General features: G+C 36.4%; 1 protein-coding gene across 1 annotated transcript; it reads left to right on the top strand.

Annotated features, from left to right (window-relative positions):
• Positions 1 to 2,807: 2,807 nt before the first annotated feature.
• On the top strand, positions 2,808 to 8,925 carry LOC133290582 (DNA repair protein RAD5B-like). The gene is made up of 18 exons (XM_061488683.1): positions 2,808 to 3,719; positions 3,927 to 4,060; positions 4,241 to 4,376; positions 4,472 to 4,525; positions 4,695 to 4,856; positions 4,954 to 5,105; positions 5,197 to 5,275; positions 5,384 to 5,593; positions 5,697 to 5,840; positions 5,928 to 6,080; positions 6,285 to 6,352; positions 6,471 to 6,593; positions 6,683 to 6,782; positions 7,012 to 7,124; positions 7,298 to 7,865; positions 7,956 to 8,027; positions 8,124 to 8,222; positions 8,757 to 8,925. The coding sequence occupies exons 1-18, from the start codon at positions 2,808 to 2,810 to the stop codon at positions 8,880 to 8,882; spliced, it is 3,405 nt and encodes a 1,134-aa protein (XP_061344667.1). The 3' UTR covers positions 8,883 to 8,925.
• The last annotated feature ends 5,340 nt before the right edge of the window (positions 8,926 to 14,265 follow it).

The following is a 14,265-nucleotide window of genomic DNA, read 5'->3' as shown; positions in this document are numbered from 1 at the left end:
CAAATATGTAGAGTGGCCCTTTTCTTGTACTTTCAGGGACCAATTTGGTCCTTTTTTATTGCCAGGGACTGAAAAGGACTTCGTAGATATTGTCAGGGACTAAAAATGGTGTTTACTCTTTATTTAATCAAAATTTTAAATGAGCCCAATTTGAGTCCTCACGATTACCTTGAAAGGGTGTTTGGGAGGAGATTATTTTTGGAAACCTAGGAAAGTGGTGATGAGATTCTAAGAAGTCTATGTTTGGTAGTCCATTTTGAAAAAAATTCTCAGGAAAGTGATTTTCTCGGGATTTCATTTTATGTGTATTCTATAAATCAAAATAACACCAAAAAATACCACACAGGGGTGGTATGTTTAGATTCCCACGTGATGGAAAAATCTCCCAAATATTTTCAGACCAAAGTGCCCTTCCTCTCTCTTTCTTTGCTCTCTGTCCCTTCTTCTTCAACCTCCGATCATCAGTCATCAAATTTTGGAGTAGGGTTTACATGATGGCAACATTGGTGTTTGTGGGTGAGTAGGATTGTTTGTTCGATGCTTGTGGGTTGAGAAGTTACTTGGGAGTGTAATCCAACGATGAACAAGAGGAACAAATGAACTAGGAAATTCAGAATGAGGAGGGGTATTTTGCTCTTGCGTATACAGTCAACACCACTTTTGTCAGTTGCTTATGGTTCGACAGCGGTGGTGGGAGGTGGACCGCCGGTCGAGAGGAAAATGGTAGCTGGAATGTGGGATAATGATGGTTGGGTGTCTGGATAAACCGATGAAGATGGAGTTATTTTTATAAAATTATCTAGGGATGTGCATGGGTCGAACCGAATTGAATTTTTTGAAAATCTGAACCAAATTGATTTAAATGGTCCAGTTCGAAAATAGTTCGGTTCGGTTCTAAATTGGTTCGGTTGGAAAAAGTTCGGTTCGATTCGGAATCGGTTCGGGTTGACCCTATTTTGAAAAGAAAGAAAATTTAAAAATTTAAAAATAAAGCTATAAAAATCAATTTGGTTCGGTTTGAAAACGGTTCGGTTCGAAAACGGATCGGTTCTTAAACTGGTTCTAAAATCGGTTCGATTCATGAACTGATTCTTTAAAAACCATGAATTGGTTTTTTAATACCGATTATTTTAAGTGCAGTTCAGTTTGGTTCATGGTTTGATTTAGCTTTTTGGTTATTTTGCACGCCCCTAAAATTATCTCATATTCCCACTAATATTTTACAATCAACCAAACATATGACTAGAAAAATTGATCCAACATTTTCAGAAATATTTTGGTCTACCAAACAACTTTTTGGTAACATTTTAAAAAATTTCATTTTCTCATTATATTCCTAAAAATCGTGATTTCCGAGTAAAAAATCTATACTAAACCCCTTGTGACTATTTTTGGGAATTATTATTTTTTTAATAGGAAAATTGCTCTCAATGCTACTTTTTTGGCTTTTTGACCTCACAAGGGTGTGTTTGGTAGAGGAGAAAATTTTTTTACCAGAAAAAAAGATTTTCGGAAATATGGTGAGAATTTTTTTTTTCCAGGTAAGTTACTAAAAGGTGTTTGGTAGGTCAAAATTTTTCCAAAAATATTGAGTTAGTTTTACTGATGCTATGCTTGATTGATTGTAAAATATTGATGAAAATCTAAATCAAAATCACAAAATTACCCGGGGGTCTTCCCAGAGACAAAGGAAAAGGCAAAAACGCAAAGTAACTAACTTAGGTTTTTCCCCTCAAAGCTCACAGAGCCGCAGGTTGTTTGGCTTCCGTTGCCCCTGCATTGTTGGGGCTAGCCTCCGCCGTGAAACGCCATGTAGATTCTGGAAGAACGGACATTGACAACGACATTGCTGTCGGTTGATGGGAGAAGGAGAATCCCACCGCGTAACTTTGATCTGTTTTTATTTAGGTTTATCAGCAATCATTTGGTGCTGTTTGTAATTTGGATTGGCCACAATCCAAGTTGTTAATTCAAGTTCTCGATGATTCAGATGACCCAACAACCTCGTCGTTGATCGATGAAGAGGTTCAGAAATGACAACAAGACGGTGCCAACATTGTTAATAGGCATAGGGTAATTAGAGAAGGGTATAAGGTTGGTAATTTGAAATTTGCCATGAGGATATTTTCGTCTCGAAAAAGTGCAACTCATTTCTCATCGCTCGGGGAAAAAAAATTACCATCCCATCGGTGATAATTTTCAACAACACTCCGCTGCGTAAATGCAAATGACGAGAAACAAATTTTCTGTCTTTTTTTTTTCTCCTCCTCTTACCAATTGTAGAAAAATAATTTTTCTCATCTCAATTTTCTGGGAATTTTTTTTTCCCTCTTAACAAATATCCCAATTTTTTTTCATTAACTACAATAAACAAAAGTTAAATTACGATCCAGAAAACGTTTTTATTACGGTCTTTCATAATAATAACTATATTATTATTAAGGGTTTTATAAGAGTTATGTTGTAGGAGAAATGATTGTGTTATGCTATAGAGATTCGTTTTGCGTGCCAGAGTTTTTTTTTTTGCTGCGGGCCCCACAAAATGTTGTGTGTGTAGGAAAATTTTTGTGGTCATGTTAAATGATAAATGATAAACCCTATTATTAAATACAAAATAAATATTGATTCCAGTCACTGTTAAATATATAAAAACAGCGCGCCATGATTTCGCGCCACTCTCACTGTCTATATGACCTCTCTCTTCCAATGTTAACTCTCATCTTCGTCTCTTTTTTCATTTCCCTCTCTCAAATATCTCTGTTTCTTATTTTTAATTTATTTAATTTTGTTAAATATTGTTTTCTGATATGGCGGAACGTTCCATAGCAGAAGAAGGAGGAGGAGGAGGAGGAACATTCTCGTCATCGAAAAACGACAATGTCGTATTCCTCAACGGCAATCCCATTCTCTGTCCCCATCCCCTTACGGTGGTCCGCTCCCTCACCAGCACCGGCGGTGCCCGTGTTGTGGCGGCGCCTCCGGACCCGAACGAGTTCGACGCATCCAAAATGCCGATGATCAAGGTGAAGGAGGAGCCTCAGGAAGAAGAAGAAGAAGAAGGAAGCGGCAAAACGGGCTTCGAAGGTTCTCAACCCTTGAGATCGAAACCAGAACCGGTTTCTGAAGTGAAGCCTCCCGGTTCGTTTAAAGAAGAAGAAGGAACCGGCGAAACGGGCTCCGAAGGTTCTCAACCCTTGAGATCGAAACCAGAACCGGTTACTGAAGTGAAGCCACCCGGTTCGTTTAAAGAAGAAGAAGGAACCGGCGAAACGGGCTTCGAAGGTTCTCAACCCTTGAGATCGGAACCGGAAGTGGTTTCTGAAGTGAAGCCACCCTGTTCGTTTGAAGAATTTTGCAAGAAGAAAGAAGAACCATTGAATCAAACGAGTCAAGAAGTTTTTGATGTTGATAAGGTTGGTGTTAATAGAAATGAAGTGGAGATGCTTAAGGTGAATAATTCTCACAAGTTGTTGGAGAAGAATGTGGTGAAGAAGAAGCTGTTTGAAGAGAAGGAGAAGATCTTGAACGTTGAGGATGGCGAGTTTCCTGAAGAACCCGGGTGGTTGTTGTTGGAAAGGAAGGTTGAGGTTGCGCTCTCGACAGCCAAAGGAGTAAGAAGATTGGTGGATAATGAGATTGTTCATTTCAATTTCCCTCTCTCAAATTCATCGTACAAGTCCCAATGGATTGTTCGCATCTCAACCAAGCGTTCCGGAGAGGTACTATTATCGTTGATGGTGTTTTGTGTTGCTGTGTGTTTAATTGGAATTGTTTAAAATGTGATTGAATTGAAGGTTGGAACTTGGAAGAAGTACTACTTTGATTTTGATGAAAATTTGTTCATGACTTAAGGTTGCATTGTGAGATTATTTAGGAATTGGTGCTTTGCTGTTATTGTGTGTGATTGAATTGAACTGTCACTTCAGGTTGGGAGGATGCAAATGGAATGGGCAAAAACTGTCACTCCGCTTGTGAAATCTGGAAAGGTCAAGGTTCGAGGCAGATGCATTGCAGCACCGGATAGCCTGCAAATGATGCAAGAAATCATGTTGTTTGTGAGGTATAAACCTTCCGGCTCTTTCTGTTGATTCGGATGATGATGTTGATGATGAAAGCTTTCCTTTTCATTTGTTTCCTTGTGTTCATTTGGCTATTTTATTTTGAAATTGTGTTTGTGTTGGTGGCGAGTTTATTGGTAGATGAATCTAATTGATGACATCTTTTATTTTTGGGGTGGCAGCTTTTACATTCACCACTCTATATTCTCGGAGAGTGTTGATACTTCTTGGAGGCTAGAGGGTTGTGGTAACATTAACGCTACCATTTGTCCACTCCTTACACTGTTGAGAATGCTAGAGATTGAGCCATATCAGAAGGTAATTGGCCTCTCTCCATATATTTTTTTTTAAATCCTTTTCTGTCCGCTTCTTAATGTTACATTTTGTAATGGGTTGTTGTTATATTCAATTAGGCTGAATTCACCCCTGAGGATATAGATTCTCGAAAGCGGTTGCTTAATCCAAATGTATGTGCTACTATTTTCCTTCTTTTCCCTTTTAATGGATTATAGCTTTCATGATGTCATATTGTCATTGTTTAAGAGAGTGCATTGCATGTTATTATTATGAATGTTGCCTGTTTCTGTAAGCAACCTCTATGTGCAAGAGGCCTAATTCTGCTTTTGATGCTGCTAGGTTGATTCAGTTGAAGCTGCAGCATTGCCTATGATCAAGCGAAGAAAGGGTGGCGAACAGCTGGGAAGCAAACAGCTTCCGGAGCAAAATGAGGATGAACAAGCTCTTTCCGAGTCAGCTTTGAATAAGCTTGTTGGAGCTGCAGAAATCTATGACCTGGAGGTAAAGAACTTCTCAAGTGTTTCGGTTTCAATTGTTTATCTTCAAACTTCTCTCTAGTGTCACTTGTCATCAACTTTTTTGTGCCTCATATCTTTAGGAGAAGGAAGCTCCAAGCACACTGATGTGTAAACTAAAACCTTACCAGAACCAAGCTCTCTATTGGATGTCGGAAATTGAGAATGGAATTGATGCAGAGAGTACTGAGAGAAATTTGCATCCTTGCTGGTCAGCCTACAAGATATGCAAGGGGTAAGTACTAATAGTAAATGATTCTACAAACAAAAATGAAGATTTTCCCCCAATATCAGTATGCAATTTAACCTGACATGCTTTCTAACAGAAGGACAATTTATGCGAACATTTTCACGGGAGAAGCAACAAAGAATTTTCCAAAAGCAACACAGATGGCAAGAGGAGGAGTGAGTTTGTTTGAGGCCATCTGTTTTTAAAATACTAAATAATACATTCAGTTTGAGCAGTTTATCTGATTATAAAATTGGTTTATTTATTCATTTTAAAAATTATAGATTCTAGCGGATGCAATGGGACTTGGAAAGACTGTTATGACAATCTCTCTGATTCTCAGTAACCCAGGCAGGGGGAACTCAGAAAACAGGGATGTAGAGAGTGCAAAAGATAATATTATCACAAACAAGAGGAAGAATGTTGACACATCATATAAAGTAGACGGTGGCACCTTAATTGTTTGTCCCATGGCGTTGTTAAGTCAGTGGAAGGTGAGTTTCCTTTGTATTAAAAACAACAATGATTATTCTTTCTTATATCTCAAATGGCATTCTATAATTGACAAGGTAGCTCACAAGTATTTAAAATCTCCAGGATGAGCTTGAAACCCATTCAAAACCAGGTACTATATCCATATTTGTTCATTATGGTGGGGGTAGAACCAATAATCCCGAGTTGATCTCAGAGCATGATGTTGTCTTAACAACATATGGTGTCCTATCAGCTGCATACAAAAGTGTAAGGAAATATTCCTTTATATTTTGCTTTTCCTCCATTTGCATGGTGAAGCTTCTTCATGTAGGGTTCCCTGACTTTTGAAACCAGGACGGAGAGAATAGCATCTACCACAGGGTCCAATGGTACAGGGTGGTGCTAGACGAAGCTCATTTTATAAAAGCCTATAGAAGCCAGGTTGCCCAGGCTGCTTTTACTTTATCCTCACACTGCCGCTGGTGTCTAACTGGAACCCCGCTTCAGGTTTGTCTTTCTAATTATCAGATGAACATTTTGTGTGTAAATACATTATAATTGCAAAGAGAAATAGGAGTACTCCATGCGCAAAAGAAATTGCCATCTTTCCCCCTCATCTGAAAATCTTTTTCTTTTATCAGTAGTTCAGTACTAATTAGAGAACTCACCTTCGGGCACCTTGTCTATGAAATGCGATGTTCTCTAATGCAGAATAGCTTGGAAGACCTATTCAGTCTCTTGTGTTTCTTGCGTGTTGAACCTTGGTGTAACTGGCAATGGTATGGCAAGAATATGATGCTTAATTGTAGTTAACATAAATTTGATCATTGTTTGAGAAGAAATCTTGTTTGAAGAACCAGTATTAACATAAATCTTTTGTAATTTGCATCTGTGTAGGTGGAGTAAGTTGATTCAAAGGCCTTATGAGAATGGTGATCCAAGAGCCCTAAAATTGGTGAAGGCCATATTGAGGACACTGATGTTAAGAAGAACAAAGGAAACAAAGGACAAAGAAGGAAGGTAGTCATTCTCACTTCACTTGAATTGTTTCTTTTGCAATATAAATATTTATTTTTTGATCATGATATCGATGTGTATATGTTTTTCAGGCCCATACTTGTTCTGCCACCTGCTGATATTCAACTGATTGAGTGTGAACAGTCAGAATCAGAACGGGACTTCTATGATGCCCTCTTCACGAGATCTAAAGTAAGTTTTGTGCCATGACTTCTGATCTGTAATTAGTTTCGAAAAACAATATCTTTCACTTTATTCATTTTTAATAAAGTCAGTAAATTTGGAAATGGCTATTGTCCTCAGACATAGATCTTTCTTGAAATTTACTCTCCACTTGGCAGTTTGGATTCTAAAGGTAAATATTTATGATTGGCATGTTAAATGTCTAATGATTCTTGAACTTTTTATGCAATACAAACAGGTTCAATTTGATCAGTATGTTGCACAAGGAAACGTTCTTCACCACTATGCAAATATCCTTGACTTACTAATGCAGCTGAGACGGTGTTGTAACCATCCATTTTTGGTTATGTGGTGGGTGTGGCAAATACATTAAAATGCTCATAATGTTTCACATTCTCAATTCTTCTACCACTAATAAGGATTTGCCTCGTATGCAGCGGAAGTGCTTCCCAGAAATATTCAGACTTAAGCAGACTCGCAAGAAGATTCCTCCAGTCTAATACTAAATCATCTGATATATGCAGCCAAAGTGATCCACAGCAATATGCAGAGTTGAACAAACTAGCAAGTAAATGCCTTCTAAATTCTGAATCTGCTTCGCACTCTATCCAATCCCGTGCATACATTGAGGAGGTTTTGGAGGATATTCAGAAGGGTGAAACAGTAGAATGCTCTATATGTATGGAATCACCAGATGATCCTGTGTTTACATCATGCGCACATAGGTTTTGTAGAGAATGCCTATTCAGTTGCTGGGGGACCTCATTGGGTGGTAAATGTCCAATCTGTCGTCAATCACTTAAGAAAAGTGATCTGATTGCTTGTCCATCCGAAAGCCCTTTCAAGGTTGATGTTGAGAACAACTTGACAGAGTCTTCAAAGGTTTCAAAGCTGATGGATTACTTACAACACATTCAGAATTCATCCTCTGGGGAAAAGAGTATTGTCTTCAGTCAGTGGACTTCATTTTTTGATCTAGTGGAGAATCCATTGCGGAGAAGAGGAATTGGTTTTTTAAGATTTGATGGGAAATTGTCTCAGAAACAGAGGGAGAAAGTTCTGAATGAATTTAATGAGACAAAAGAAAAAAGGGTAACTGAAGTCAATTTGAACTATTTATCATTACCCATGAAAAATATCACCACTGATACACTGATCTTTTTATCCATCGTACCGTTTCAGGTTATGTTGATGTCACTGAGAGCTGGAGGTGTGGGCTTGAACTTAACTGCAGCCTCACATGTTTTCATTATGGTATGCACTATGCTTGTTTCCCTTCTCCCCCTTTACTCAACCTGTGGAACGTCAATCTTCTAAGTGTGTTAAACTCTTTTTTCAATGAAAATGTAGGATCCATGGTGGAATCCTGCAGTTGAGGAGCAAGCAATAATGAGAATTCATCGTATAGGACAGAAGCGAAGAGTTATTGTTAAGAGATTCATCGTGAAGGTTAGCTGAATCCATTTTCTCGACTTGCTTAAAACTGTTAGCAAATGCAATCCTATTCATCTTCACCTGCTCGAAACCGAGATGCCCATATTGTCGGCCTCCTACTAGTCAAATGTTCCGGATTGGACATAGAATATTCAAACGACCCATTTTTGGCACTTAATTTGCTGTTAAATAAACAGTATTTCCCTTTTTTTGTTTTATTGTTTTCCTATCAAACGACATGGGTGGTGGCCCTTTACCTTTACATAGCTCAACAACTAAAGTTCTTTGAGAAGTCAAATATTATGCATTAATCACTATTTTATGGTTATGATGTCTATCTCCAGTTTATTGGGTACCAAAGACATTTTTCCGACGTTTTCGTCACATTAATCACGTTTTTCTTAAGCAATCTCATCTCACGTTATCCTTTTGTTGGGTCATATTGTCTTGAAAAACTTTTCACCATCTGGTTTTAATTCGCATTGTTTTGTTTGTTTGTTTTTTTCATTTTTATTAAGTAATGGTAAGATTTGTGGGTATTGTGAACAGGGCACAGTGGAAGATCGATTGCAACAAGTGCAAGCCAAGAAACAGAGGCTAATATCTGGTGCCCTCACTGATGATGAGGTTCGGTCTGCTAGGATTCAAGACCTCAAAATGCTATTCACGAGATAATTTATGTTGAAGCTCACGTCTTGTCTAGTCCTTTAGATCTACAATGGAGCACGTTTTGTATAGGTGGTAGGGTCATACAAACTCATGGCTTCTTTCTCTTTTATTTACGTATATGATAGTGTAAACTGAACTCTGGAAAAGAAAGAAGCACGCTGTCTTTTAAATCTTGAGGCATTAGCGGTCATAGTAAAATTGGGTACTTTCTCTTTGATCATAAAGTCCAGCCCTCAACATTCAATTATTTATTGAGAAAATCCAAAACCTGGTATAAAATTTAATAATTATTACATAAAAGGTGAATCAATAAAATATTACCTGCGGCACCAACTTTATAAGTTAAAAATAAAATTGCATCTTGTTTCTCAATAAAAAAGAAAAGAAAAGAAGCTCCCTTTATTGATTGTTTACCTTTCATGGAAACACAATAAGCATCTCGATTAACTTTTATGAACTTTTATACATATATTCAAGAGAGAAAAAAGACTTAGGTGCATAAGCATAAGGTCTTTTTTATTTTTATTATGGTTTTTAAAGTTAAATAATAATTAAAAACATTAAATTAAAAGAAAAATTCTCTCACAAACCAAACTTGTCGTTTTCACAAAAAATAAAATAAAATGCAGTATGCTGTGTGTTTAGGTTGGATGTAGGAAATAAGTAGAAGATGTAGGAAATGAGGTCGTTTTCACAAAAAAAAAAATAGCGGTGTGATGTAGGAAATGAGGAGTTGAGGACGTAAGTAGAAGATGAGGCGTGAAATATAGGATGGATGAGAAAGTGGAGGCGAACGTGTAAGAATAAGTGAGCGTTGGATGGTGTTAGTTTTTAGGTTGGCGATTGAGGGGTGAGTTTCACGCCACACCCTTTGCCTATAATAAGGGTCAAAAAGCTAGTGGTTTGGGTTTATTAGTAAGCGAAAAGTGGCAAGTGGGACCTTGTGGGATTATAGTAATGGGTTGAGCTATTTACGCACCAAATTTCATACATTACTCAAGCTTTTATATTTAAAAAACAATAAAGACAAAGAGAAAGAATTAAAAAATATAAGTATTTATAATTAAATAGGGTTTGATGTTTATCATTTTAAACGATGTAAGTTATCTTATTTTAAGAGAGAGATAGACCAAGAAAGGAAAATTATGAGGGAGAAAATGAGTGATTTTTTTTAATTTAAATTTTAAATAAAAAAAATATTTTGTGTCTATCTCTCTTACAATGACATAACTTTATATCATTTAAGATGACAAACACTTTTCTCCATTAAATAAAGGCTTTAAAATTTTTACAGTGAATATAGATAAGTTTTCTACATTCACTCCCAAAATGATATTGTTTTGTATTGAAAAATTAAAAAATAATAATGAAAAGACTATTATCACCTTGAAATAAATTATAATTATAAAAATACGTTGATTTCCGCTTCAAAACAACATCGTTTTGGGTTCGGATAAATTCTCTATATTGATTATAGAAAAAGCGAATCCTAAATTAAAAGATTAATCGATCAAAATGTGATGTTATTATATGTACGTGTAAAAGAAAAATCGATCATAATGTTTATATTACAAAAAGTAGTTATAATTAAATAAAAATTATATAAATATGAGACGTTATGTGTATAAATTTACAATATATTATTCAATAAAATACTACTAGCACTCAAGGTTGAAGCTCCCTTGCTTATGGTGTCTCTCTACGAAGGTGTATCACATGTTAGTTTAGCCTCTTAATTGTTAAATTTGTATTTGCCTATCCTTGGCTGGTATTCTCTCTGGCTGCCACCATTCGGCTTGGCTCAGGGTTTCCTTTGTTTCTTGTAAAAATCAAATCTACATTTCAACAAAATAATAAAAATAAAAATCAAAGCAGAATGTAACATCAATACTTTATCTATTTAAGGTTTGATGCTAGTTTAACCTTTTCAAAATTAAAGCCGTTGCTTATTCTAAAAAACAAACTATTGTTATGATTTTCAAAACATTTGGCTAACACTAATTTAATCTTTTATAAATAAGTATCATCAATTTAATTTTTGAAAGATTAAGAATATTATAATTTAATTCTTAAAAAAATTCTCAGTAATTTAGTCACTCAATAATAAAATTTATGATAACAATTCAGTTTTCTTGTTATGCTAGGAAGATGTACCATGGAAGTCATTTTCTTGATGCGACAATTAATGGAAAGATATCGAGAAAAGAAAGACTTACATATGGTGTTCATAGATCTTGAGAAAGCATACGACAGGGTCCCAAGAAAAGTTTTATGGTGAGTTCTTGAGAAGAAAAAAGTACCATCAAAGCATGCAAAGGAAATCATGGATATGTATGATGGGGCTACTACATGTATGAAAACTTGTAATGGAACATCAAGTTATTTTTCTATCAAGGTAGGTGTACACCAAAGTTTGGCTCTAAGTCCTTATCTCTTTCCTTAGTTATGGATAAACTAACAAAAGATATCCAAGAGGAAGTGCCATGATGTATGCTTTTAACGGATGATATTGTGCCTATTGATTAAACCAAAGACGATGTTAATAGAAAAATTGAATTGTGGAGAAGCACGTTGGAGTCTAAAAGATTCACGTTAAGCCGGAGCAAGACTGAGTATATGAAGTGTGAGTTTTCTCTGGTAAGATATGTAGACCAAGATCCCGTGCACCTACTTAGTCAAGAGGTACATAAGAAAGAGGCTTTTAGATACCTGGGATCCATTCTGCAAAAAAGACGGAGAGATTGATGATGATGTAAGTCATAGAATCAAAGCAGGGTGGATGAAATGGCCTAGTGCTTCTAGATTTTTGTATGACCGCAAAATTTCCCTTAAGCTAAAAGGAAAATTCTATAGAACAGCAGTAAGGCTTGCAATGTTATATGGAGTTAAATGTTGGCCAGCACATAGGCAACAAGACATAAAATGGGAGTAGCAGAGATGAGGATACTAAGGTGGATGTGTGTGATTATACGAGGAAGGATAAAATAAGAAATGAAGATATTCGACATAAGGTAGGAGTACTACCGGTGGCTGAAAAGATGAGAAAATATAGATTGAGGTGGTTTGGGCACGTAATGAGAAGGGCCCCTAATGCTCTCGTAAGAACAAAAGTTTGTTATCAAGAGCTTGACACAAAGAAAGGTAGAGGTAGACTGAAACTTACTTGGGGGAAGGTAATAAAAAAGACTTAATAGAGTGAGATATAGATTGGTGGACAGTATGCCTTAGGATGGAATGAACAAAAGCTATTAGCATTGTGGAGGGTTACACCCGTTGTTATTCCTATGTTTCAGATGGTCCCTTTTCAGTTTTTTCCTCTTCATCTCCCTCCTTCTTATTTTCCCATTCTTTTCCTTTGTCGCTTTTCCCCTTCCCCAACTTCTTCTTTTTCTTCTTCCTTTTTTTTACACCCCTTATATATATATATAGGGGAAAACATTTCTACAGTTGTGGTAGATAAGCTTATCTCCGGCTAAGTAAAACTACGTCCGTTTGGTCTAAAATTTAAAAAAAAAATACTTTGTTTTCTAAGATTCAACGTCTTCAACAATAGAACAACAACTATCGGATTCCCAAACTCGTTGAACACAGACCTTCTTCTCCTTTGCTAACTGTGTTCTTTCCGTCTTGAGAGTTTCTTCTCCTTTGTCGGTGGTTGCTCTTCCCCAGAATCATTTTCCCTCATAGTTCTTCTCCTTCGCGTTCGTGGTTGTTCTCTGTCATCGCCGATAGCCCTTCCCCTCTTCCTTGTTAGGCGTTCACCGCTCCCTCCACCATTTTCTGGTGCGCCCGTGCTCCACCACCGGTAGGTAAAATTTTTTTGATCCCATTCTATTACAGTTCGTCAGTGCCCTAATCTATCATGTTTGTCAATTCCCTAATATATCATGTTATCTTAATTTATTTATGAATTTACTTATTTATTTGCTTTGCTTATTCATTGGTATATTTGTTTTTGCTTTTGTTGCTGTTTGTATGGTTTTGGGTTTCAAAAATCTTGTTTCGAAATGTCTCTAACTATGATGCACGGACACAGACATGGGACACGGGACACAGGACACGGGACACGACACGACACGACATGACACGACACGACACGACACGCCGACACGTTAATTCTAAAAAATGTCATATTTCGACACGTTGGGACACATTTTGATATTAAATAAATATTTTAATATATATAATATAATTTATATTTAATACATATAAGATTCCATAATAAGTCATATAACCAACAAAATATTTAAATTTCATAACATAAATATAAATATAAATAATTTTTCGTGTCAAATTTCGTAATAGAAAAAAATTAATTTATAAATTATTTCTTTTATATTTAGTTAACAAAATAAAATTAAGATTAAAAAAAACGTGTTCGAACGTGTCCGAGCGTTGACCGTGTGTCGGAAAAAATTGATTTTGTGTCGGAAAAACGTGTTGGAGAGTTGACCGCGTGTCCCCAAATGTTGTCCGCGCGTCGGAGCGTGTCCGTGTCGGACATGTGTCCGACACACAAATTTTTCCGTGCTTGTTAGGTCTCTAACAACCTACAAGCAGATGCTGATAATTGTGATGGGACCATCATCATGACATTAAACTTTTTCTACGATCCAGATTTCTCACTAGAGTGAAATTTTTATATCTAAGACTTTGTCCATTTTCATTTTGGGGTTACATTAGAGGTGAGAGCTCCTGGATAGAACAGGGGGAAAGGTTGCCTAATGGAGGAGCTAACTTCCAACATCAACGTCACCCATCTTTTTTCATTTTCTACATCCCAAACCACTCAATTTGTCATATGCCAGTTGTGGGTGTTAGCTCAATTGGTAGGGATCAAGCTGTGTATGATGCAAACATTCTTTGCTTCAATTAAAGAATTTCTGTTGTGGGGAAAATTAAAGAATTTCTTAATCTAAAACTTGAATTTCACATGAGAGCAAAAGTTTTTTTTTTATTTTTTTTGGGAGGGGGGTGATAAAAAAGAAAGAGTGCCTTACCCTTGATGCAAAGGCCAGTAGGACAAAAGGCATAGATTTAGCCTTAGGGACGTGCCCTTTCCCTGTAGTGTTATTAATTGAGGGTGGGAGGATTATGGTCTGAACTTTATACCACATGGGCAACATACTTTTTTTTGGGGGTACAATTTGGGGCAACATGCTTGTACCATAATTAATAACTCATCCACTTAAAAGCTCAAGTATTATAAGTTTATTATCAAAGAATGGGTTTAACTTGCAGGGAAATATTCAACATGAACTTATAGAATTGTGGAGTCTATTTAATATTTATTCAACATTAAATTTCTAACTTTTTTGTTTTCATTATCTTCGGATGATCATCAAGGCTGTCCTTTGTTCTTGGTTTGACTGCTTTGTTGTAAAAAAAA

This window comes from Gastrolobium bilobum, unplaced genomic scaffold (assembly GCF_033153095.1).
Source record: "Gastrolobium bilobum isolate Gb01-03AN ecotype WA unplaced genomic scaffold, APGP_CSIRO_Gbil_v1 utg6888, whole genome shotgun sequence".
In the NCBI taxonomy this organism is placed as follows: Eukaryota; Viridiplantae; Streptophyta; class Magnoliopsida; order Fabales; family Fabaceae; genus Gastrolobium; species Gastrolobium bilobum.
Note: the sequence above shows the minus strand (reverse complement) of the source record. Positions and strands in the feature narration are given on the sequence as shown.